This window comes from Pseudopipra pipra, chromosome 4, assembly GCF_036250125.1.
Source record: "Pseudopipra pipra isolate bDixPip1 chromosome 4, bDixPip1.hap1, whole genome shotgun sequence".
NCBI lineage: Eukaryota > Metazoa > Chordata > Aves > Passeriformes > Pipridae > Pseudopipra > Pseudopipra pipra.
The window spans coordinates 55,447,746-55,469,784 of NC_087552.1; the positions used below are offsets into that span (position 1 = coordinate 55,447,746).

Consider the following 22,039-nt stretch of genomic DNA (forward strand, 5'->3'; position numbering starts at 1 on the left):
GCTGTGTGGATTATTTAAGGATTTTGGTCCTAATGAAAGACCTGGTAATTACAGCCATTAACGCTTCAGCGCGTCGGCTGCAAATCCACTCTCCCTCACAGCTTTAGGAAGCGTCAGGCAGGCAGCAACCCCCTTTCCCTGAAACACCTGGCTGCTGAGGCGAAACTTTCCACCTCAGCCGGAGCCGACACGTCTCTGAGGCTGTAAAAGCATCTCGGCGGGGGAAGCGAAAGGACCGGCTGCTGAAGGCGGGGCGGGGGGCGGGCGGGGGGTGGCGGCTCCGCCCGGTGTGGGGGAGTCCTGATTCCCCACCCCCCTCAAACCGCCTGGTTTGGCCTCCGGGCGAGCAGCTAATAAAGGCATCTCGAGTTGCCTTACAGCTCGCTGTCGGCGGCTGGCGGCCAAGTCCCCGGCCCGTGCCCTGCCCCCGCGCCCGGCTGCCGCTGCACCTACGGCGGGGCAACCTGCCCCCCTTGGTGCGGCTACATGGACAGGCTGTTTGGCTGCCGGGTCTGAAAAGCGGAGAGAATGGTAAAAATAATAATACCACTACTAATAATAAAAAACAATAAAGATAGCTGGCTGTCCTTCCTGCGTGCTGTGTGTTGCGCACCTGCCTGCCTAGGGGGAGGGGGCGGGGATACCAGACTGAACGGGTCATTGAACCTGACGGTGGTGTGTGCCTGTGCCAGTGTGGGAGGCGGGGGGTGCGGCATCAGTCCCCGCTCCCTCACCCGCTCTGTGTGTGCGTGTGCGTGTCGGGGCCCCGCGGGGGGTGCGCAGGGCGCAGAGCTCTTACCTGCTTGCTGTACTTGCTGCTGGCCTGGCAGCTGTACTCGGAGCAGTGGTCCGAGCCGATGGAGATGTTGTCGCCGGCGCCCACGAAGGTGTTGGCCGGGGGCAGGTCCTGTACGGCCTGGTGCTTTTTGCCGGCGGTGGGAGACTGCGGGTGCAGCTGGACGGTGGGCAGCGGCGAGCTCGACTTGTAGTGCCTGGCCAGGTCGGGGCTGCCCGGGCCGCCATTGACGGAGCGGTATCGGCCCATACCAGGGCTGTCTGAGAGCTTCTCGTTGACGCTGTCGTAGCGCTGCCCGTTGGGCTTGGAAGCCTCAACAGTGACGATGCTGCTGTAGAGGGGCTGCTTGCCCTTCTTGCCTTTCTTGTCCTTCTTGGGCTTCTTGGCCTTGTCGTGCTGCTGTGGGGTGAAGAAATCCTCATGGTCCTTCTTGCCAGCCTCGTAGCCGTGCTTGCCTTTGGAGCGGCAGTAGCGGGCCATAACCACCACCAGGATGAGGAGGATGACAGTCATGATGCCAGCCACCACGCCAATGACTATGCTAAGCCTCTGCTTGCTCAGCTCATAGCTGGGGTCACCGGCGATGTCCTGGGCCAAGGGAGTGTGAAGGCTGCGGGCCACCTGGCTCTCCACCACGGTAGCATTGGACAGGCTCTCATTGACAAAGACGTGGAGTAGGGCAGTTGTGGACTGGGAAGGCTGCCCACTGTCATTCACCTGCACAACCAGGCGGTGCAGGCCGTAGTGCTTGGGGGCCAGCTTGCCCACCAGTGACACCACACCACTGGCCGGGTCAATCTCAAAGAGTTTGAAGGGGTTACCCCCAACAATGCTGTAGTTGAGGTCAGCATTGAGACCAGTGTCAGCGTCGGTGGCAACCACTGTGGCCACCACAGTGCGCATGTTGCTGGAGGGTGGCAGCACAGTGTAGGAGCTGTTGCTGGGGAAGGTGACTGTGGGTGCATTGTCATTCTCATCCATCACAAAGAGGGACACGGTGGCGGTGGCAGAGCGTGGTGGCTCACCTCCATCCACTGCCTTTACCTTAAAGGTGTAGCTAGTCTGCTGTTCGCGGTCAAAAGAGACAGTGGAGAAAATGGTTCCAGTGTCATTCTCGATGGAGAAGATGCCAGCTGCCTGGTCGTGGTCACCAGGCTGGATGGAGAGGCTGAGCTCAGCATTGCGGCCCTTATCAAAGTCCATTACAGTCACCATGCCTACAGGGCTGTTGGGCTGCAGGTTTTCCTTCACATAGAAGGTGAACACATCCTGCATGAAGCGCGGCTCATTGTCATTGCGGTCTGCCACCCGCACCACCACTGTGGTGGAGCCTTGTAGTGATGGCACCCCTTTGTCCCGGGCTGTCACCTGGAACTCGTAGGTGTCACGTTGCTCACGGTCCAAGACCGCCTGCACTGACACATCCCCAGAGTCAGGGTCGATGCTGAAGATGCTGCCTGGTGCCTCTGAGGATAGGGGTGAGGCCTCCAGTGAGTAGGTGATCTCAGCATTCTTGCCGCTGTCTGCATCCGTGGCAACCACTGTGGCAACCCTCTCACCTGGCAAGTTGTTTTCCGGGAAGGAGACCTCCAACACGGCCTGGCTGAACACAGGAGGGTTGTCATTAGTGTCTCCAACCCGCACCAGCAGGGAATTGTTACTGGACAAGCTGGGGCTGCCGGAGTCCACAGCTACAATCACCACGTTGTAGTCACGGACAGCTTCATAATCCAGAGGGGCTGAGGTGTGGAGGAAATACTTGCGCTTGTTCTGTGGCTCCCCTTCACCCTCGCTGGCCGGCTTGAGCTGGAAGGGCACATCACCTACCACAGTGCAGGTCACCACACCATTTTCACCTTGGTCCCGGTCTGACACCTGCACCAGGGCGATGGGGGTGTCCACCAGCACGTCCTCAGCCACACTAGCCACCCCGTCCCGGAGCGGAATGCGCCCAATTTTCCGGATGTCGATGGTGGGCACATTGTCATTCTCATCCCGGATATTCAGCACGACCGTGGCCTTGTCTGTCTTGGGGGGCTGGCCCCGGTCTCGGGCCATGACAGTGAAGCGAAGCTGATTCACTTCCTCCCGGTCGATGCGGTGCAAGACACTGAGCCAGCCCGAGTTCTCGTCCAGCCGCAGTAGACGCCTGACAGACTCTGTGGCCGCCCCAAAGACATATTCGATCTGTCCATTCACCCCCACGTCCAGGTCGGTGGCTCGCAGCTGCAGGATCGGGGTCCCGGGGCTGCTGTTCTCCGCCAGATCCGCCTCATAGACGCTCTTCTCGAAGCGGGGGCTGTTGTCGTTCACGTCGGTGATCAGCACCCTCAGGATCGCCTGCGAGGACCGTGCCGGGTCGCCGCCATCCCGCACGCGGAGGCTGAGCTCGTAGGAGTCCCGCTGCTCCCGGTCCAGCGCCCCCTTGACGATCAGCTGTGGCTGCTTCTCCCCGTCCAGGGTGTCAGCCACCTGCAGCTCGAAGACGCTGCTGCGGGCCGCCGCCTCCGCCTCCTGCCGCCGCTTGCTGCCGCCGGGGTAGGGGGCGCTCTCGGGGACCGCCGCGGCCGAGATTCCCCCGCCGGCGCGGCGGCCGCTGTCCCCGCCGGGCTCCTGCAGAAGCTCGTAGCGCTCGATGCCGTTGCGGCCAAAGTCCCTGTCGGTGGCAGTGGGAAGCAGGTAGAGGGTCCCCACGGGCCGGTTCTCCTCCACGGTGAGCGTGAGGACGGGGGAAGGGAAGGTTGGGGTGTTGTCGTTTATGTCCAGGATGATGACCCGGCCCTCGAAGAGGTCCACCCAGCTCTGCGACGGGCCGATGACCGACACCTCGAAGTCTAGGAAGCACTCGTTCTCGTCGAAGATCATCTGGCACTGCGGCAGCTTTTCGCGGTCGATGCGCCGCTCTGTGGTGCTCAGCTCCCCGGTTATGTTATCGATCTTGAGATAGTCGGAGCCCGACTCCAGGCTGAATGTCACCTCTCCGGAGCCCGTCACGATACCCAGGTCGGAAGCCACGTTGCCGATGCGAATGTCAGCGGGTCCCTCCTCGGCCAGCCGGTACTTCAGGAGCTGTTTAGCCGCTGCCAGGCTGACCCAGAGCGGCAGAGGCAGGAGGAGCAAGAAGCAGCAGCAGCAATGTACAAAGCCAAGGAGGGTCCGCATCTTCCTCATCTTCCCTGCACTGAAACCCCCCGCCCTCCTCTCAGTCCCACCTGCCCCCCCAATAAACTCCCCTGATAAGCCAACAGAGCGGCTGAGCGTCCAGGTGATCAATTATAAAATCCTTTTATTCCTGGAAACTTATTGTCTCATGGCTGGTGCAATTGGTGGTCAAAACCCTGCTGCTGGCTCCTCTGCTGCCCTCCCTGCCTTCCAGTTGCGATATACTTACAGTTCACGGGACAGTGTATTTTGCTTTTTAAAGATTCATCTCGGTAGATAGGATGGGATTTTCCTTCTCCTCCCCCTTCTCCTCCTCCTCTCTGATTTTACTGTAATCACTTTGCAAGGTTTGCAATAAAAGCAGAAGCAGCACTGTACGATTCGAAGCCCCCCAGGTCGTCTTCTTCGACACTAGAGTTAACTACAATTCACACTCTCTCTCTCTTTTCTGTCTCCCTCTCCCCCTCTCTCTCTCTCTCTCAGCCGTTTACGACCAAGGCATTAGCTTTATTCTTCCCCCTCTCTGCACACACAGGGGAAAAAAAAATGTGATTCGCTTTATTCAAAGGGCTTGTGTCGGGAAAACTCCAAATCCTCTTAGCAATGGGGAGTTCTTAGGAAAAAAAAAAGTAAAGAAAAAAATAAAAATCCCAATAATGTCGGTAGCTGCACAGCTGATAGGAGAAGAACCCCGAGTATTACAGAGCAGTCCACAGAATATCCCCTTTGGTTGGCAGAAAAGCACCCAAATCCATCTTCAGAGATCGCCTAAAATGTTCAGCTCTTTCTCCGGAGCGGATTTTTTTTAACAACTCTGCGCAAGGTCATTAGTCACAAAGCAACGATACAGAAACTGCAGAAGCCGTTTGCCCAGAATTTGCAAGGCTGGAGATAAGAACATAGACACACAATAGTCCCAAGTTTGTTTTTGCATCCGCAGTTTGTGTGTGTGCCTTACCTGCATTTGCACTGCATGTGTTATAGCAATCTGGATCTGCAGCACTGAGAGCGATTCACAAATGAGATTGCAGTCTCTCTCTCTCTCCTCTTCCTTCCCGTCCCAATGCAGGTAACCAGATCTGAACTTGATCCTTTCAGTTCAAAGGTTAGCAACAAAACTATGTGTCCAAAGGCGATTATTGGTCGCTCGTAAATATACCCGGAGCGGAACAAGATGTAACTGGATCCCCCACGTGAATTAACACAGATTCTGAATTACATCCATATAAGCGGAATGGCAAAGGGGAGGGGAAAAGAGCCGCGACGCGATTAAAAAAAAAAAGAAAAAACAGAGTTCTATTTGCAAATAAAATTATATCAATCAGTTGTTTCCTGTGATCTGCACCGCCACAGTGGGTGAAATCTGCAATTGTGTATTCCCTCCTGTGTCTTTCAGAGAAGTGTGGATCAGGCGCTTTCACGGCTGAGCGGCTTGTGCTTTAAAATGTTGAACGGCAATTGAGAAGCTTCCCACTCGGAAGAAAAAAAAAAAAAAAGAAAAAAAAAAAAAAAAAGAAGAAGCGGTAAACCGGCAAGTTTGCCCAAAGTGGTGGGAGCTGCTGAAGCCTCTCTCGGTAGCTCTTCCCTGACGCTGCAGCAGCAGAGCCGCCTGCGCTACATACACACAGAAAGAGAGAGGGAGAGAGAGAAAGAGGGAGAGCAGAGAGAGAGAGCGAGAGTGAGAGAGGGAGGGAGAAAGGGAGGGAGGAGGAGGAGGGAGGACGAGTCAAGCGCTGCACTCCAGAAAGCTCAGTCTTACCCTGTGTCTCTGCTGCTGCTAGTGCTGCAAGTGGGATAGCTGCTCATCTCAAAACACCAGTTCAGTCCTCAAAACCGAACCTCATTTCACGCCCGAGTATTGCTTCTGTTGCCTTCTCAAACCTCTCTAGTGATTTTCTCCTACCCTTTCCCTCCCCACCTCCGCTGTAGCCTGTGAATCGAGCAACGATTTTTAAAGCAAATGTTTATTCGCCTTTCTTTTCTTCTATTCTGCATTTTGCGGAATCACGCTGGTAAGGAAAGTCGTTTCGCAGATTCCCACCTTCCCCTGTCGTGTCGGTGCTTTTGTGAAATAGCTGCAGTCACTGTAACTGCATAAAACTCCAGGGAGCGAGGGGGGCTGCCTTAGACTTTCGTCCTGTTTCCTAGTGCTGTTTGAGCCTCTCGGTTTTTGTAATTGTGTTCTTCCTATTACCATGATTTGAATGTGTCTTTTCAGCATGTTTGTGGGTTTCCTAGGAGAAGAAAAAAAAAAATCCCTCGGAGAAGATGATCAGGATGGGGGCGAGAGGGTTAGTAGAATAAACACATGTAAGAAGTAACAGATTTATTTCCGAACAGAGACTTGCTGCTTCGATGATAGCTAAAATGTAGCGTCACCTACCTGGGTAAGTGGGAAATAAACTTTAATATTAAAGCTCTCTGCTCAACTTTGCTTATTCTGCCATCCCTAGTTCGCGTCTCCTTTTGACTTTGTGCCATTTAATCGCCTATGGCTTTTGTGTGCCCCCCTGCGCTTGATGATGCCTGGATCCTGTACGTGTCCTCTCCGCTCGGATCCCGGAGGGAAAAGGGAGACTCCGGGAGCAGGTGAACATAGAGCACCCAGTGGGAAGAACCGGCGTGTGCGGGGGTGTCTGTCTATGTGTGCAGGGGTGTGTATGCGTGTGTGCCTGTGTGTGTGTGTCCGTGTGCGTGTGTCCGTGCGTGCGCGCAGCGAGGGGGAAGCAAGAATCCAGCTGCTCTTTCTCCCTCTGTGAACACATGTGGGAAAACAAGTTGTTGCGGGTTCTATGTGTGCGTGTGTACATTCCTCTTTATGGGTGGCTGTTTTGAATAAAAATGCATGCAGACGAATGTAGTGAAATGCTTTTCTTTCATCGCGATGACATATTTGAGCGAAAAGCGGCCGTATATGTTGAGGTGGTTCAAAGCCACGGTAACAGCGTGTCTTTGTCATTTGGGGCAGTGAGTGACTGTAAGAGGCAGGGAAGGTTGCCACCTCTTTCCTTGGGGAGTCCGGAGGTACAGAGGGGCAGAGCCGCGCAGCATGGAGTCGGCGATAGGGAGGGAGGGAGGGACTGCTCCCTTCTCCGGAGGGCTGCAGAGCTACTCCTCCGGCGTCTCCTCCGGCCCTGGCACCGGCCCCGGCCGCTATCCCTACCCTGCCAGAACAAGAAAACCCTCCCCCGCCGATGCTGGAGACAGTCGGCTTTCTATCTGCAGCATCAGCGAGAAAGCCCAGCTCGGCGCAGGCTCAGTGCTCACCGCCGCAGTCCCGGACGGAGGAGGGGGGCTCGGGAACGCAGCGTCTTCGCAGCGGGTTAAGTAGGATTAATACCAAATCCCTATTATATTTGCCAAGCAACTTGAATTTATCAAAATTCCCCCTCGCTGTTCTGGAGCTCCGAGAGGAGGAAATTTTGCTTTCAGAGTAAGATCCAGGCATGCCAGTACGTAGAAATACCAGCATACTGCATTACATTGGCTCCCTGCACTGGCAATACAATTGCGAGCCGCAGCTCCCGCTGTTCCCTTCCCTTTGTGTTTTTAAACACAGCCAGGAAACTTAATGTATTCGTCAGGGGAGGGGCGGGATGAGAGCGTTTTTAACCTCCCCGCCATAAACTTTAATCGGATTCTGGGCTGTTGCACGGCATGGACGCTCGCCTCTTGCTTGCGTCTCCTTCCCCGTTGTCTCCCATGTCTACTTTTACTACGGCCTGTTCTGCGAGAGCCTCTGTCAAGCGAATGAGTGATTTCTTTCTCTTGCCATGTGCAATCGCTCCCCCTTCCCTTCCTACCCTCGCTGGCCTCTCTTACACACACTATGCCATTCACACGCGCTCTGCACCCCCAGCCCTCCCTCCCTTTCTTTCTTTTTTGTAGTGTCTTCACATGCAATCTCTCTCTGAATGTGCAATGTCTTTCCTGCTCGGGAGTGCTGCGTCCTTCACAGTGGATTGGTTCCTCTTTCGGAGCAGAGGTAACGGCCCCCCCTTTTCTATCATTCCCCCTTCCTCCCTCGCCTCCTCCCCTCCTCCCCCAGGGCAGGCGGCCGGCGTGGGAAATGGGCCCGACGTGCGCTGCATGGTGGATGGCCGCGCTGCTCCCGGTCCACGTGCCCCGGCTGCCGGGGGGAGGACGGGGCTGTGCTGGCTCTGTGTACCCCGCACCCCCCCCGCAGCCCGCTCGTTCGTGCGAGGAGAGAGCGAAATCACCCCCGCCTCCGCTCTCCGCCTCCCCGGCACCGCAGACTCCCGGTCCCGCGGCCCGTGCGCCCACAGCTTCCCGGGTGTCTGTAGGAACAAACCCAGCTGTTTCAGGAGGAGGAGGTTTGTCCCTTTCGGGCAAATCTGTTGCGCAGTGTGACTCCCCCCCTCTTCCTGGCTGCCCCCCTTCCCGATGCACACAGACGCCCACACGCGCTCAGACGCGACACGGCATTTGTCCTCCTGATCGGGTGAGATCAAGTGGGAAGAGGGATCACAAATGTAATCGTCTGTAATAAATAAAATAGCCCGAGATGCTGGTGATATACAGAGGGGAAATAGGAGCTTGTGTCCTTAAAGGGAACATCTGATAAGGCCACCGAAGTGGCATCTTGCGTGTGGGAAGGAATCCGTCTTGCTGACAATCGCAGCCGACTGTACGTGGGGAAATCCTAAAGCAGCCTGGGAGCTTCCCTGGCTCTTTACATCCCCCCAAGCTCGCGATACTCTGCAGCGGGGCTTTGTTGTCGTTGTTGTAGTTGTTGATTGGAAAGACAGGGGTCATCGCTAAAATATGCAGATGTAATTACCGGCTGGTTTATCTGCATGTCTTGGCTGAGCCCGCCTTCTGTCGTCGGCAGCCGAACTCGCGTCCACACTTGGCGTTTTCAGCCCACGATAATTTCGTTTTCACAGTTTAGGAATGTCGGTGGCTCTCACTGGAAAATTATTTCTGGGATCCCTGGTTAAAAACAGACAGACTGGTTGCATATCCATACCACTCTATACGTTAACAAATGCACATTACTTATTACTATTTGCACGCACACAAACGAAAAAGAAGTTCCAGAAGGAAAAAAAAATCGGGTTGTCTTGAAAGTAACGTATTCATAATAATACGTGGAAAAGGTTAAATACAGTAAACATGACAGCAAATTCAAAAGCAGGGTAAAAACAAGGGCAGAACCCCCACATGCAGCAGTTAAAGCCACATGACGGAAAGGAGAAACTAACTCAAGAACTCCACCAAGGGACAAACAGCTGAAATGACACCACAGCAGCACGGAACCCGCGGTGACCTCTCATCTCTCTAAAGTGTCTTGCTGATCTGGTACAATTCTGTTGCGACCTCTTCACTCCCTTCCCTACCACAACCGCCCTCTGTCCGCCTCAGAGCTGCCGTAGTTCCTCGCAGTGAATATACTGGGAGGTCGGCTGAGTTACAGGGAGCACTGACACTTGACCAGTGTCTTTCACAGCTTTGCAAATATGCTTGCTGTGTAGTAGCATGTAATAGGCAGCAGTGATTAAATTATTCATTGCAGCAACAGCCTTTCTGATGGACGTTAAAACTTAAGAGTTTAAATAAGGAAACTACAGATTCACTTTTAAGCAGATAAAACCCACATCTGTGCTTATTTAACTGAATGCTAGCTAAGCATGAAACCAGTTACTTTGTTTAAATCCTCTCTCTTTTACTCTCTTTCAGAATTTCAAGCTAGATAATACACCATAGAAGTTACTGACAGAGCAGAATTAATCTGTGTTGGATAACACTGGCTAAATCTCACATGATTATAATTGCTCATTCTTAAAGTCGTATCTGAGGTCTGTTCAAAATGAAAGATTCTTGCATAGACATGATTCCATCAGCATTTCTGATTTCTCACATTTATAAAGAATTATGTTAATTAATATTTAGCCAAAGGGGTAGTGATTCTGTTTACTAAGATTTTTGCAGTGTATATATATTTCTTACAAATCACAATTAATAACTTCGAGGTTTTCTCTTTCTTTCATTTGTTCCTGATATTATTCTATAGAATTTGTTATGAAAGGTCTTTTACAGACTGTTTTTTTTCCCCAGATGTTGACAAATAAATCTAACTATTCAAAATCATGCAGAAGTGACAGACAGAATATGCTTAAAATCAGAAGGAAAAATTAATGAAAGGTCTTAAAAAAAAGCATATGAATTTTTATGAGGGGAGGCAGATTTTTGCTAGATTTATGCTTCATATGCAACTACCGACTTTCCTGGATTTGCAGGGGTACAAACGATTGCTGTACCCAGCCCCATTATTTTATAGATTTATTTTTAAATAAAATATTGTTCAGTTTCTCTAAATGCAAAGGAAACGATAGAAAAAATTAGAGTGAGTTTGCATGAATTCCTATAAAAATATAGAGAAATTATGAATAATTAGTATGTATTTTACATAAAGAGATAAAATGAGATGTTCAGGGGAGATAATTAAAGCTGGATTTAATTTAAATGAAATGTATGAGAACCAGGTAGCACCGACAAAGAAAGAAAAATGTGTTCATTGTCACTGAAAATATTAAATGGGTACAGTTGATATGCATATGGATTCACTAGCAGAGAACACCGGTTACTTTGGGAAATAATGTAGGATGGGTTTTTTTTATATAGTGTTTCCAAGGGGGATATCAGTAGTGAGCCCACTGAAGGTCTTAAAGTGCCTTGTAAATTATCCCTATGAGATAAAAGGAAGTGCAATGACCTGCTCAGTCACCTAGGCAAGCCACTAACAAATGTCTATTTCCAGATTATGTCAGTCAGATCACAGTTTTGCACTTCTGTACTTTTTTAATATATATTCTGGATTCACCTCATGATTTGTCTTTGAATATGTGGCAATCATTTCTGCTTTATTTGGTGGACTGGTGGAAAGTCAAAGAAGCTCATTCTGAAGAGAGTTTAAAACAAGTTTGTGTTGCAGAGAACTATATATACAAAGAAATGTCTTGTGTCATGAAATTTGATGGATAGCAGTAAAATATACTAAACTGTTACAGATATATTGAAATACAGTATTTTCAAGCTCAAGCTCCCACTTATTTCTGTCAGATATCCTTTATATACTGAACTGAGTACACAGACTTTGTAAAACCATTTTGCCTCTACACACTCTTGAAGACTTCTCAACCTAACATAATTTTTCAGTTCTGTGCTTTACATTTTTTATTTATTTATTTTAGGATGCCACAAATATTTTTTCTGTGAATTAAAGTTTTCTTCATTTTTAAATTAAAATCACCAGTTCATAAAATCTTTTGTCCAATATTCCTAGTTCATCCTGTGCAACTTTAATTTATTTTTAATATAATTCAGGAGAGCATAAAAGATATGGCATGTCTTCATGACTCTACTGTATCAGCTGCCTGTTGAGCAGAAGAGAAAATATGCAAGCAAGATGGCAACTCTGCAGAGTTCTGAATAAGAACCTTTGATATCATAATTCAAACACTGTTATGGATAATTGAATTCTGTGATGCTCTATGCCTTTGTGTAAGTTAATGCCAATATATGTTATTGACTATACCTAAAATGAAATTTATAAATGTACACATAAAAATATTTGCTTATTTGGGACCTTTAATGTTTCTGTCTACTTTATCAAAAACAATTACTGCTCTCTGGCTGAAATAAGAGTCATATAAATACACAGTTATTCTAAATTAGGGAAATAAATATGGTGGCAAAATCATTTAGAATGGGACCAAGCTGTTGGTTGCTTATTGGACAGGCTATTTGGCTTTGTTCTGCAATGATTAAAAGTGCTTTACTAGGTATTTTATAATGTTAAAACTTGCCATTTCTTTTCATATGAAAAGTGAAACATTAGAATCCTTAGAGACTGTATTGCTATAAGCCTTATTTAGCTGTACAGTGCAGAAGCAGACGGTGTTTTTCCTTAACCATTGTTTGACTTTATCAAGGGCATGACTATTCACTGAAAAAAAAGTAAGGGCTATTCACCTGCTACCATCTACTGTTGGTGAGCAAAAGAAAGTGTGAAGAGATGGAGTCTCTTGCACATTTCTCTGAACTAGATTAAAACATAAACATATATATCCATTCCTGTACTGCACAGGTCTAGTAAAGAGCTCTGGCATTTAGCCAAAATGAGAATTAGAGGCTGGAGAAGACCCCGGTTATATCACCCTAAAACAGGATCCTTTAATCACCAATAGGAGTAGCCAAATATATTTTAGGCTGTAAAACACTGATCTATATGCTGGTACTGATCAGCTGGTACTCTGATCAGCTTTGCTTCTGAAATGTTTTGCACTGCTACCTTAATTCTCCAAAATAAGAGTAAAGGATTTGTAGCCACCCTTCCTGTGGGGAAGATTACATAGCCTGGTTTTGAAATCATTTGTTCACCTGCTGCCTCACTTGCACTTTTTGCCATGCACAGACAGCCATAGTTTTATGTCTACTTTAGCTGTTTTGCAAAGTTTCTTCGTGATCATCCTTCCATAATTACATTTTTAGCTTCCTTTATAAGAGTAATAAGTACAGTACAGAAGGGGGTTTATGACCTACAATATATCTAGAGGAAGAGAGGTACTGATAAGTTTCCACATTTTTCATCTTCTGATAGAAGCCTGACATATCTTCCAGTTCATTCATTCTGTGAGATGATTAAAAAGTTGCTCTTCAACAAACTAAACCTCATCCAGGGCTCAGCAGGAAATAACTGCAATCTAAGCACATTAAAGAACAGACAGGGCAAAACAAAGTATACCTCTTTCTTTCCCTCTTAAGATCATGGGGAAAAGAGAAAAGCAGTCTAATATTGTGATAAAACTGCAAGCCTGGAGCAGCTGGTTGATGGGTTACGATATAGAACCTAATCCAAAGCATACAGAAGTCAACGGAAGCACTTTGACTAAATAAGCTTTGCATTAGGCACCTAGTGAGTGAATGATGTTTAAGCATTCATGTAGATCTTAAGCAGATGAGTGAAGAAGAAAATGATGTGTATTTGAATCAAAATAAATTCCATTAAACCACTGGGTGTAAATGTTATTTTGCCTGACCTCAGAGATCATGTTTATGACTCAGAATAAGCTGGCATTCTTCAGTGCTGAGTCCTATCCTCCACTACTGTAAGCACTCATATTGCATAAAAAGCATATCTCTCAAATATATCTGTTTATACATCTGTAAAATTCTTATTTTCTTATTCTTCTTCTCAAAGTTCAATCCATTATAAACATCTGCAGGCTCTTTTACCCATACATATATTTACTAAGGGCATTTCTCTCATCTTAGGGTTTTTTTTTGCAGAATAAGACAAGATTTTTCAATTTCTTTTCATGAGTTAAATTCTGCATTCCTGACATCATGCTGACAAACTTCCCTTTCACCTCTATTCTATTTTTAATTACTTTTTCAGTGAATCTTTGCTTAATATGGAGGACAGGAATTGTTCTACCTCATGTGATAGTGTTAAACATCCCTTTCTTTAACCCAGAAATACCTTTTTTAATAGTCCATATTAGCATTTTTCATACTTACATCATGTTTTGTTGGCTGATAGTCCTTCTCTAGTAGATTGGCTGCATCGGGTTTTTTTCTTTGTTATTTCCAGCTGACAAACTCACAGTTTATAGCTGAAAATCTAGTTACACTGCTCTTTTGTACGATTAAGTTTAATCTCATTTCTATTATAGAAGTCATCAAGGTCATCTGATTCCTCCTGTATATTTTTATCATTTCATGATTCTCAGATTTGCTTTACCAACAAATTTCAGCAGCATGCTCCAAGGTTTTGTGATCTAGGCTTTAATTTAAATATCAAAAAGATATATGGCAAGGCAGCCCATGAAGAACCCCTTAGCAGCTTCCATCTGACATTGCAAACACTTAACACAGTCTGTTGTCCTCTCCTGGTTAGTCAATTCTTTATTTTCTCAGTCTTAAATAATTCTTTTCATATCAGATAGTGTCAAAAACTGTTTTGAAATCCAGATAGGTGAGATCTTCTTTTGCCCTGCTTAGAAGATAAATTATTAAAGAAAGATGTTGATAAAAGGTATTATCTACTCTTGGAAATATTTGTATAGATTTTATTAAGTTTGCTTTGTACTTTTGTGTACTCTGTACTTCTGTATTTGTGTGAAGAATAGTTCTCCTGTACTTGCACTGGTGAGGCTGCATATTGAATCCTGTGTCCAGTTCTGGGCTCCTCAGTACAAGAAAGCATTGAGGTGCTGGAGTGAGTCCAGAGAAGGGCAGTGAAGCTGGTGAAGGGTCTAGAGAGTAAGTCACATGAGGAGCAGCTGAGGAAGCTGAGGTTGTTTAGCCTGGAGAAAAGGAGGCTCAGAGGTGACCTTATTACTCTCTACAACTACATGAAAGGAGGTTGTAGCAAGGTGGGGGTCAGTCTCTTCTTCCAGGTAAGTGACAGGACAAGAGCACATAGACTCAAGTTGCACCAGGGGAGGTTCAGGTTGAACATCAGAAGGAATTTCTTCACAGAAAGGGTTGTTAAAAATTGGAATGGACTGCCCAGAAAGGTAGTGGAGTCACCATCCCTGGAGGTGTTCAAGAAACAACCGGATGTGACATTTAGTGCCATGGTCTGGTTGACAAGGTGGCGATCAGTCAGAGGTTGGACTTTATGATATCAGAGGTCTTTTCCAATCTAAATGATTCTGTGTTTCTGTGCTATTACTCATTCTTCGCTTCAAAATTAATTTAGAAGCTTTACATGCTGAAATCATCTAAAAGGCATATCGAAACATCTATTTATTTCCTCTCTTCTGCTTCCCTTTTCAAATGTAGGCAGGCCATTTGCTATTTTCCATAAATGATCATCCTGACATACTTACTAAAAATCCTTGTTCTAGATTCTTTAGATATACATATAAATTTCTTCAAGATCCTGCAGTGAAAGTTGTGTAGACTTTTGCTTTGAATATTTTCTAGTGTTTGAATTAATTTCATTTAAGATGTGTTCTTCTTCTGTAACTTTGCTTTTGTTGATCATTTTCCTCATTTCAGTATTGCAATCCTTGTTGAAACCTGAAACAACATATAATTTATTTGGGTATTTCCAGGTAAATAATTAGAATTTTACTGATTGTTTTTGCTTCTTTATAGCACATTCTGCAAAAGTGAAGCCATTGCTTTCTTAGCAATTTTTGGATAAGACCTGAAGGTTTACATTTGACACTTCATTAAAGAGTACAAGGGGATACACTATTTACATATTCTGCACTATTTACCACTGCAAGTCTGTGTGTCTGTCTTATCTACGTATTGGCTACATGTCATCTACATTATTATCTGCAAATTCATAACTTACATATCTGAATGCTTTATATGAAAAGAAGGGGAATGAAAGTGAAGATAAGTAGATAATTGCAGAACAAAAGAAGATATATCTGACCAAAAGAAACTTAGAACTTTCAAAGACTTGAATAATGCACAGGTAGAAAACAATTGGAAGAAACTGAAAACGTGCATGGGTTTTCACAAGAACAGAGTTATCCTGAATGTCAAAGGTCAATTCAAATTATGAGAGACACTACCAGTTGCCAGATCGTATCAAGCTGAATATACAGATAGTGTATATACATATATATATAAATATATAAAGTCCTTGATGAGCAAAAAAAAAATCCATATACTAGAATAAATCATTCCATGAAGATTCTTCTATCAAATACTTTAGAGAAGTTTAGAGAGATAGATTAGAACAAGAAGACTGGAAATAGAATAGGTGAAGATTTTTAATTTTGTGAAAAAATACAATGAAAATTTTATAAGGGAGAAATGAGAACAGATTTTAGAAAGATGATGGCATTCCAATTTTAATTTTAAAACTATGCATCAGCACAGCTGGGTGAAGCTACTTCTTAACCAAGTTATTAGGTTTTTATTTATTAACTTTTGTTTTTCTTTTAAAAACATTTTGGCATTTTTGTACTAAAATTCTATTTTTTTTTCCTCATGGGAGACTACATGATTTATAGTGTAACTGAAAGAGGATATATTTAATTTACCTCAGTTCCAAAAAGTTCATGAACACAAAGTAATGAGAAGAAAACTTTTTTAGTTTCATCTTATGTGTCATTCTTGGAAGAAGTTATTGACTTAACTTGGTATTATTACTCCTCTGAAAGTTATAAGTAAGAATGATACCTATTATGACTTCATGACACTTCAAATAATATATCCCTTTTTTTGATTGCTTATTAGTTTACTGAACTTTAGCATATAACTTCTTTCCAAGTCTGAAGCTATATTTAAATTTTTGAAAAAAGTCAGACTGATTCAGTGATATGTGATAGTGATACTCATGATGAAATTTATAGACAACCTTATTTAAATATTTTCAGCACTTTTATACATTCCATTCTGAACTTGAGCTTTTAAGAGGCTAACTTTTGGGAGTTTTTGTCTTATGATTGAAATCCATCCACCCAAGTTCGTTCAAATAGCAACACATTAAAATACTGCATTTAAATAAATGTGGTAAGGACTTTACATTTTTAGAGAATAAATTCCCCAGATATTTTATTCACATTATGTGTAGCCCAACATGTTGCTAACTAATACTTTTTGATAATTTCAGGTTTTTGCCCAGAAAGTACAATAGTCCAGCATTATGTGACCTCTCTTTTGGGACATAACAGTGCGGAGCAGGATGCTGCCATGTTTGAACACAGAGGGATGGAAGTTAGATCTGAAGAGAGAGAAGAGGATAAAGAAGGGTTATTGAGCGTTCTAGATATCAATGAAGTAAAAAAATAAGTGTGAGATTTACTATAAAATTATCCCATTCATGCTCTTTCTAAATGGTCATGACATTTTATATATTTAACTGTTGTTCAAATCACAACGGCTTATTCAGAAGATCAAAAGGATACGGTCCTGATGACCAGCCATGTAAGTATTACTAATACAGCATATGATTAAACTTCTGTTGTGTTTCACTTTGTTTGTTTGGGTTTTAGCTGGGAAATGATCTAGCAAAAAAAATTAATATAAACCCCTCCAAACTAATGTTGAGAACACTGTTTATATTGCCAAATATGAAAACTATACACAATATAACACTTAGAAGCTAGAAAATATCAGAATAATACTGTCAGCAGACCCTTAATTCAGTGATTGCAATCTAATTGCATGTTCATGTATTCTTTCTCCACTGAATTTCAATTTGAAATCAAATAAAAATAAATAAAATTCAATTGAAGAAATTAAAGTACATAAATAATTTTTAATACATTAATAAATATTTTTATTTAATTATTGTGGCAGGATAGGCCCACCCTGATAAGATCTAAAATCCAATCAAGTTATCAACTGCTGGTGCCAGAGTGTTGTCTTGGTGTTAAATCATGCTAAAACCATCCTGGTCCACCAAACTTTGAATACACACCCTGCTTTTGAAGCAGGACTTGACAGATAAGCTAACCTGTGGGCTTGTAAATCTCTGACTACCAGTCCATCACTTCATAACTCTAAAAGCCCAGTCCAATTTCCATATGGCAGGTTCTTCCACATGCTTCCTTGAAGTGTGGATCTTCTCTCCTGAAGCAGGGAGACGTCATGGTTACTCCCCAGGGGTTGAGAGAGAGAGATCTACCTGCTGTCTCGTATGCTGAGTTGCATCAATCTCTAATTATTGTTTCTTTTGCTAACTGCAATACAATTGCTTTAATATAATTTCTTTGTTATAATTTCTTTGTTGTATAATATTCTACTAGTAGATTTTTTAGCTTTTACACTGTGTAGTAAATAATTCTGATTAAGATCTTTCGTCTGTTCACCTGTTTGTTAATTTGTCGTAATAAACAATTCATTTATATAAGTATATCTGTTTTGGCATCATTAAAACCTGCAGGACAAGGTGATTTAATCATACCTCTATAATTCCTTTAAATTTAAACCATTAACATAGTCCGAGGCTAAGATAGGATTCAGCTGCACCTCAACACTTCTCTGAGAAGGGGTTTAGGAAGAAAGGTGCTTTCTGCACCTCAAGACTCATTGGCAAGGCTTTGCTATTTAGTAATTTTGTCTAAGCCTTCCACTCGCCCATGACAGTTATGCAGAATAAATGTGTAAGATTGGATTTAATAAGAAACTTATTTGATTTTAAATTTTTTTCATGTTCAGTATTAGTCTCAGGGCATTACTTACTGCACACTGTTCAAACAGCATCCTGGACACAGAATTATAAATGGAATTTTTTATGATATATATCACCGAATTATCTAAAAAATTTAAAAACTTCATTTAATTTGTGAAGAATTGTATTATACCATAGGTTATCGTGAGTCCAGTATTAAAAATGGGAAGGTACTACAGAGATGCAGGTCAAAAATATTCTCAGATTTAGGATATCTAATTTGAGTGTTTAAGATCTACATTTTTGAGGAGTGCTTAGAATTACATGGCTTTTACATGTGCAAACTAAAACTCTCACTGACATAACGTGTGTCTGGAGATGCTCACTGCAAAGCAGTCTTATGATTTCAGGTAAGTACTCAAAAATAGATGAAATCACAGTCAAAATATTTTATTCTGTGACAATATCATGGGGGAACTCAATGCTGGAAGTGAGTGTTAGTTTCCAGCTTTAAAATAAAACATTCTAACACTATGGAACACTGTTTTCTGCCTTGATTTAGTTTCAGGGAAGTTCAGTTCTGTACAATGAAGAAAGTAGGGACCTTGAGGGGAAAAAAATGTGAAAGTCTTTAATGAAAGACTATGTCAGACTTCACAGGTACAACTGTCTGGAACCACCAGGTAGATCCCACCTATAGCTTCATTTCATCATTTTCTAATTATGAAATGAACATTTAATTTTTTGACCCTAAGGATATTGTTTAATATAATTATGTGGCATATCATAATTTCCACTGCAGACAGAGGACAGTAAAGATCCCTGTCTCTACAAAAGGAAATATGCTTAGGTATACAGTGCTTTGGAGAAGAAGGAACTGGGGTGTGGGGAAGAACCCTTGAATAAGCATAACTTGAAGATGCACAGATGGTAGAAGTTCCCAAATGTTCTGTGATTCTCTCTGGGCATCTTTTGCTATGTAAGTGTGATAACATTTGTTAGAAGGCATGATTAAGGCTTTATGGGCTTCACAGATGGAATGTAATTTAGTGGAAGGACTTGAAAGAAAGAAGATTCAGATATGAAATGTATTCTATGACGGGAATTAGAAAGGGTTGGGTCCAGAGAGGCAACATAGATATAACAATAACTAAATATTGTTCTGTGATCCTATCTGTGAAAGAAAAGACCTAAGTTCCCTTCATCCAGGGATATTTCTGCTTTTTTCACAGGAATGTGTAACATAAAACATATTAGCAGTTCAGAAAACTTATTTAAAGTCATATTGTCAATTAAGTAGCCTATTAGGCTACAGAATTAAGGAAGTTTTCTGTCCCTCTTTTTCTGCTAGTAAAACTTATTTACACTTCCACCCCTTCAACTCACAGCAAGCCTCATGTCCACTATGCTGTATATGTCAGGTAGGAAGAAAGCCCCTTGACAACACAGGGCAGTAAACTTCAGAATGGAAGTGAGCTTCCATTTCCCTCAACTTCCACTTGAGGGATATGGAAGAAAGTCATACCAGACAAACTGATTTCCCTAGACCCTCTTTCAGAGATTCCTAGATAGCATATATACATATGCTTGTATGTATATATTTTAAAAAAATAGTATAATATAAATAAATAAATATATAGGTATATGTGTATATGATAATAGCAAGAAAATACTTGACAAATAGCTACTGACATGTAAAATTTCATAAACCACAAGAGTTGTCAATAGGACATCAGAATTATTTATCAACTATATACAGAATGTGGTCAATTTTTTCAGATTCATCAGTAGAAAGACTTGGAGTAAATAATCTAGGCTGCTTCTTAGGTTTTCCCCTGCTATTTTTAATTTAAAAGCAGAAATAGTTTTTTAGAAAATAGTTTTCGTTTTAAGAAGTAAGAAGGATTAGATGTCAACTAAATGGTTGTAGAAGAATGCAAACATCATTACTGATCTTCAGTCATGCTGGAAATTTAAGGTCTGAAACTGAGAACAGCCCATGTAATAGTGCTCTCTCACCACACAAGCACTCTCATCAAAACCACCATTCAAGGCTGCTGTCACATCTGACTTGTGGATTCAAAAAAAATGGACTCTGGGCCAGAGTGAAGACTAAGCAGTCATGAAACACTATTTTAAAAAACAATATTTTATTCTTCCTTATAATTACAACAGTAAGATTTCTGTTAGTGATCCTTCATTAAATCTAGTTACAAACTGGAGAGAGACAAAAATATTCCCATCTTGTTCCTTTTTTTTTTTTGGACTTGAGATATATTTATGAAAAAAAAATGAAATATAGAAATATTTAGAAAATACCTTTCTGAAACAAAGGACAGATTTCCATTTTAAAGAAGGTTGTCAGGAAGCCAGATTCTCATATTTGAGGTTCAAGTATATTGTGCTCAAAATCTCACTTGTAACCCGTTCTTGGTAAGGTCTTCAGTTTGACTGTCTGGCCTTCTTCAGTGTTTTGTTTCCCAGAGCTGTCTCTCCTTTACAAAAATATCTATGTGTCAATTTAAGGCATTTTGAAGTCAATCGGTTGTAAATGCAGGCTTGTATTATGGGACTTTACTTTAATGTGGTTAATGAATATGTTCCCATGACTTTTAAATGGACTGGTGCCCCAGCATATTGTCAAAATTATGCCATTTGAAGACATTTCCACTTATAACGGGGCTTAAATCTTATTTCCCTCAATATCTGCACTCAGTCTATTTTAAGGCTTCTCCGGAAAAAAAAAAATGTATCTCAGCTGCTGCTCCTGCTCTTAATGCTTTCCTAGTAACAGTAAGAGCAGAAACCAACTGATGCCTCACTCTGATACTCACACAGAAACAATATGCAGACACTCTACTATCCTCCATTCCTGGCTGAAGAGCTCTGTGCTACCATTTCATATTATCTACACACAGCTGCTGTTCCATGTGTCTGCTAAAGCTTCGTGCCTCTCTGTAGTCTCTGAGACTTCACATTTTCCCTGTAGGAACTTAGAGTGAGACTGGTAAAGACTCCCTTAATTGCAAGCTACTGCAGATCCTAATTGGGGAAAAAAAGCACGTCACCTGAAATAGACCTGAAATAATAGTTCAGACACAGTCCTGGATGAGTGGAAGGAAGAGAAATAGAAGGGGCTATAAAGAAGGTGAGAAAAGAGGTGGAAGTTGTACTATTTGATTGTGTCCTTCACTTGCTGAGTCAGCAGGAGCCAAGAGCTCTGCAGGGGCACATTTAACCTTCACATTTCTCCATAGAAACCCCATCTGGCCAACTAAATTGCCAGCAATTGAGAAGCCATGCAGGAAGCTGTATCCAGCTATTCCCATTCAGTGTGAAGGTTACTGTGTTGTGGAGGTAGTGGAAGAGGAAATAAGGAAAACATTGCAAGACTGTGCCTCTCACACACAATAAAGGAAAGCATGAGATATGAATTGAATTTGGGCTGTTCACTGCTGTAGTTCTTAGACACATATAGGCAGTCTGAGAAAATGTTGCTTCTATTTTAGTAAGATCCATCAGGCAAATTCGGGAGGAAAAATCATCATGGAGAAAAAAAGTTCAAGGAAATTCAATAGTCAAATTTTACTATAGGATTTGTATTTGAATTTCAAAATCAAAAGCTTTTACTTTTAATCTTTTTATCAGGCTGTCTGAAAGAAATTTCTTGGAGCTCTACTAGGCCTTTGCAAGGATGACTGACTTCAACCTCCATTTAAAAGGCCTATAAAACCTTTTAGGTTAGGCGTTCTCTGGGCCTCTTAAAATGCAGTGTTCACTCAGGTGCAAGTACTGAACTAAGATAACAAATATAAAAACATTGCATGAAAGAATCCAATAATTTATGTTGGGAAAGCTCCAGAAGAATGCATCAGCTACTGGTTTATGTGCTGTAAAACAGCAGTTGCACTTTAGCCTTTTAGTTCAGTGTTTCCCAATGAGTGTGTGTCTCTCACTAGAGAAATGTGCTG

At 43.3% G+C, this 22,039-nt stretch overlaps 1 protein-coding gene and 1 long non-coding RNA gene across 8 annotated transcripts in view; one reads left to right on the forward strand and one right to left on the reverse strand.

The window, feature by feature from the left end:
* PCDH7 (protocadherin 7) overlaps positions 1 to 5,486 on the reverse strand; it is a 270,195-nt gene extending 264,709 nt beyond the window's left edge. For 2 of the 5 annotated variants that reach the window (XM_064653064.1, XM_064653063.1), the window contains exon 1: positions 800 to 5,454. In XM_064653064.1, the coding sequence (XP_064509134.1) occupies positions 800 to 3,967 (3,168 nt within the window). In that variant the 5' untranslated portion in view covers positions 3,968 to 5,454. Of the gene's footprint in view, positions 1 to 799 lie in introns of all 5 variants that reach the window. The other 3 variants (XM_064653066.1, XM_064653065.1, XM_064653062.1) reach the window with 2 other exon arrangements.
* Positions 5,487 to 5,679: 193 nt separating this feature from the next.
* On the forward strand, positions 5,680 to 17,810 carry LOC135413390 (uncharacterized). 3 transcript variants are annotated; one of them, XR_010430207.1, is made up of 4 exons: positions 5,680 to 7,943; positions 9,659 to 9,777; positions 11,306 to 16,879; positions 17,489 to 17,810. It is a non-coding gene; the product is annotated as an uncharacterized LOC135413390 (long non-coding RNA). The 3 variants fall into 3 exon arrangements; XR_010430208.1 differs by having other exon boundaries at positions 5,680 to 5,970; positions 6,299 to 7,943; positions 11,306 to 17,810; XR_010430206.1 differs by lacking the exon at positions 17,489 to 17,810 and having other exon boundaries at positions 11,306 to 16,914.
* The last annotated feature ends 4,229 nt before the right edge of the window (positions 17,811 to 22,039 follow it).